We start from the raw sequence: 2998 nt of genomic DNA, 5'->3' as shown, positions 1-2998 counted from the left end.
TGGGTTTGGGGTCATAGGGAGGGGCTCACCCTGCACTTCTCCTCCCCGGGGCGGGTTTGGGGTCACAGGGACAAGGGCTCACCCCGCAGACCCCCCGGGGTGGGTTGGGGTCATAGGGAAGGGCTCACCCGCACTTCTCGTCACTGGGAGGGTCTCACCCCATCTACCCCCCCCAGGTGGGTTTGGGGTCACTGAGAGGGTCTCACCCTGCAGACCCCTTGGGGTGGGTTTGGGGTCATGGGGAGGGGCTCACCCTGCAGACCCCCCTCGGGTGGGTTTGGGGTCATAGGGAGGGGCTCAGCCCGCACTTCTCCTCCCCAGGGTGGGTTTGGGGTCACAGGGACAAGGGCTCACCCCGCAGACCCCCCCGGGGTGGGTTTGGGGTCATGGGGAGAGGTTCACCCCGCAGACCCCCCTGGGTGGGTTTGGGGTTTGGGGTCACGGGAGGGGCTCACCCCACACTTCTCCTCCCCGGAGATGGTGACCCGCTGGAATTCCCGCTCCAGCAGTGCCTCGCGCTCCTTGGGGACGTGATCCAGCAGGTCAGAGCCCTGCTCCTGGAACAGCCTGCGGGGACAGGGACACTGATGGCTCTGGCCCCAGCCCACAGCCAGGGACAGCTCTGGCCCCATCCCAGTGCCCAGTGACACATCTGTCCCCACCCCAGCATCCCCACACCCAGTGACACATGTGTCCCCATCCCATGTCCCCATGTCCAGTGCCACATCTGTCCCCATCCCAGTGTTCAGTGACAGGTTTGTCCCCACCCCAGTGTCCAGTGACACAACTGTCCCCATCCCATGTCCAGTGATAGGTCCATCCCCATCCCAGTGCTCCCAGTATCCAGTGACAGGGTCTGTCTCCATTCTGATGTCACTGTGACCAGTGCCACATCTGTCCCCATCCCCATGTCCAGTGACACAACTGTCCCCATTCCAGTGTCCAGTGACAGGTTTGTCCCCATCCCATGTCCAGGGAGAGGTCTGTCCCCATCCCAGTGCTCCCAGTATCCAGTGACAGGGTCTGTCCCCATTCTGATGTCACTGTGTCCAGTGACACAACTGTCCCCATCCCAGTGCTCCCACTGTCCAGTGACAGGGTCTGACCCCACCCTGATGTCCCCACGTCCAGTGACAGGTTTGTCCCCATCCCATGCCCAGTGACACATGTGTCCCCATCCCATGGCCACATATCCAGTCACACGTGTCCCAATCCTGATGTCCCCATGTCCAGTGCCACATCTGTCCCTGCCCTGTGTCCCCCATGTCCAGTGCCACATCTGTCCCCACCCCATGTCCCCGTGTCCCCCCCCCAGCCCCGCCGAGCACAACGAGCAGTGGGGGGGGGGGACAGAGGACGAACCAACTCGTGACAGACGCGACCCCAAAGCGGAGACAGGAGGGAGGGGACACACAGCTGGGCCCGGGGGGGGGACAGGCCAGTGTGGGGGGCTGGGGCCACCCCAGCTCCCCCCAAGCCCTCCCTGGGGTGGGGGTCCCTCGGTGCCAGCAAGGGGGGGGGGGGACCCTCGGGCTCTGGGCGGGGGGGCGGGGCAGGGGCGGGGCCGGGGGTTCCCCAGAGCCCCCCGTGTCCCCGGGGGTGTCCCCAGGGTGTCCCCGGGGTGTCCCCAGGGGTGTCCCCGGGCCGCACACTCACTGTAGGTCGGCGGCACTGTCAATTTTCAGGAAGTCCTGTTTGGCTCTGAGCAAAATGTCGGGCTCAAGTCTGGCGGGGGGGGAGGGGGGGGGGGGGGGGGGGGGCAGAGAGGGGGGGGGGGGGCCGGGGAGAGAAAACACCCCGTTAATGCCACAAACCCCCCGAGAGCACAGACGGAACCCGGTCAGGAGCTACCGGGGAGGGAGGGGACACCAGCGACACACCCACGGGGAGGGGACACAGCGCGGAGCACCCACCCCCGGGGGGACATCACATCACACACATCCCCCCGGGGGACATCACACACCCCCCGCGGGGACATCACATCACACAACCCCGGGGGGACATCACATCACACCCCCCCGGGGCCGGGACCCCCCTTCCCGCTCACTTGACGTCCTGGCTGATCTGGCGCTCCAGGCGCTGCCGCCGCTCCTCCAGCTGCTCGATCGGGCTCTCCTCGGGGAACTCGTACGGCGCCGTGCGCATCTCGTTCTCTGCCAGCGAGCGGCAGAACAGCTCCTGGGGACAGCACTGTCACCAGGGGGACACAACAGGGACAGCAGAGCCCCTGGGGACAGCACTGTCACCAAGGAGACAGGGACAGCAGAGCCCCTGGGGACAGCACTGTCACCAAGGGGCAGGGACAGGGACACCAGGGACAGAACAGCTCCTGGGGACAGCACTGTCACCAAGGGGGACAGGGACAGCCCTACCATAGACAGAACAGCTCCTGGGGACAGCACTGTCACCAAGGGGCAGGGACAGGGACACCAGGGCCACCACAGCCCCTGGGGACAGGGACATCAAAGCTCCTGGGGACTGCACTGTCACCAAGGGGGACAGGGACAGCCCTACCACAGACAGAACAGCTCCTGGGGACACCAATGTCACCAAGGGGCTCGGACAGCCCGGCCAGGGCCACTGCCAGGGACAGAACAGCTCCTGGGGACAGCACTGTCACCAGGGGGACAGGGACAGGGCCACCAGAGCTCCTGAGGACAGCAATGTCACCAGGGGGACAGGGACAGCCCTGCCAAGGCCAGCATGGCTCCAGGGGACAGCCCTGCCACCAGCTGTCACTGCCATCCCTGCCATGAGCTGTGCCAGTGCCACCACAGTGCCTGGGGACACCCCTGCCATGAGCTGTGCCCGGTCTCAAGCTGTGCCATGAGCTGTGCCCGCTCTCAGCCCTGCCATGAGCTGAGCTGTGCCCAGTCTCAGCCCTGCCATGAGCTGTGCCAGGTCTCAGCCTTGCCAGGCCCGTCCCTGCCATGAGCTGTGCCCAGTCTCAGCCCTGCCATGAGCTGTGCCCGGTCTCAGCCTTGCCAGGCCTGTCCCT

At 66.1% G+C, this 2998-nt stretch overlaps 1 protein-coding gene across 2 annotated transcripts in view; it reads right to left on the bottom strand.

The window, feature by feature from the left end:
• LOC113980790 (AMP deaminase 2-like) overlaps positions 1–2205 on the bottom strand; it is a 4269-nt gene extending 2064 nt beyond the window's left edge. Inside the window, exons 1-3 of one of the 2 annotated variants that reach the window (XM_027708008.1) lie at positions 2048–2205; positions 1657–1725; positions 456–567 (exon numbers count right to left, since the gene is read on the bottom strand). In XM_027708008.1, the coding sequence (XP_027563809.1) occupies positions 456–567; positions 1657–1725; positions 2048–2145 (279 nt within the window). In that variant the 5' untranslated portion in view covers positions 2146–2205. The remainder of the gene's footprint in view (positions 1–455; positions 568–1656; positions 1726–2047) is intronic. The other variant, XM_027708009.1, reaches the window with a different exon arrangement.
• Positions 2206–2998: the final 793 nt, after the last annotated feature.

This window comes from Neopelma chrysocephalum, unplaced genomic scaffold, assembly GCF_003984885.1.
Source record: "Neopelma chrysocephalum unplaced genomic scaffold, ASM398488v2 Primary Assembly neopelma1_95217, whole genome shotgun sequence".
Lineage (NCBI taxonomy): Eukaryota > Metazoa > Chordata > Aves > Passeriformes > Pipridae > Neopelma > Neopelma chrysocephalum.
The sequence above is the reverse complement of the archived record's forward strand: the minus strand, read 5'-3'. Positions and strand labels throughout refer to the sequence as shown.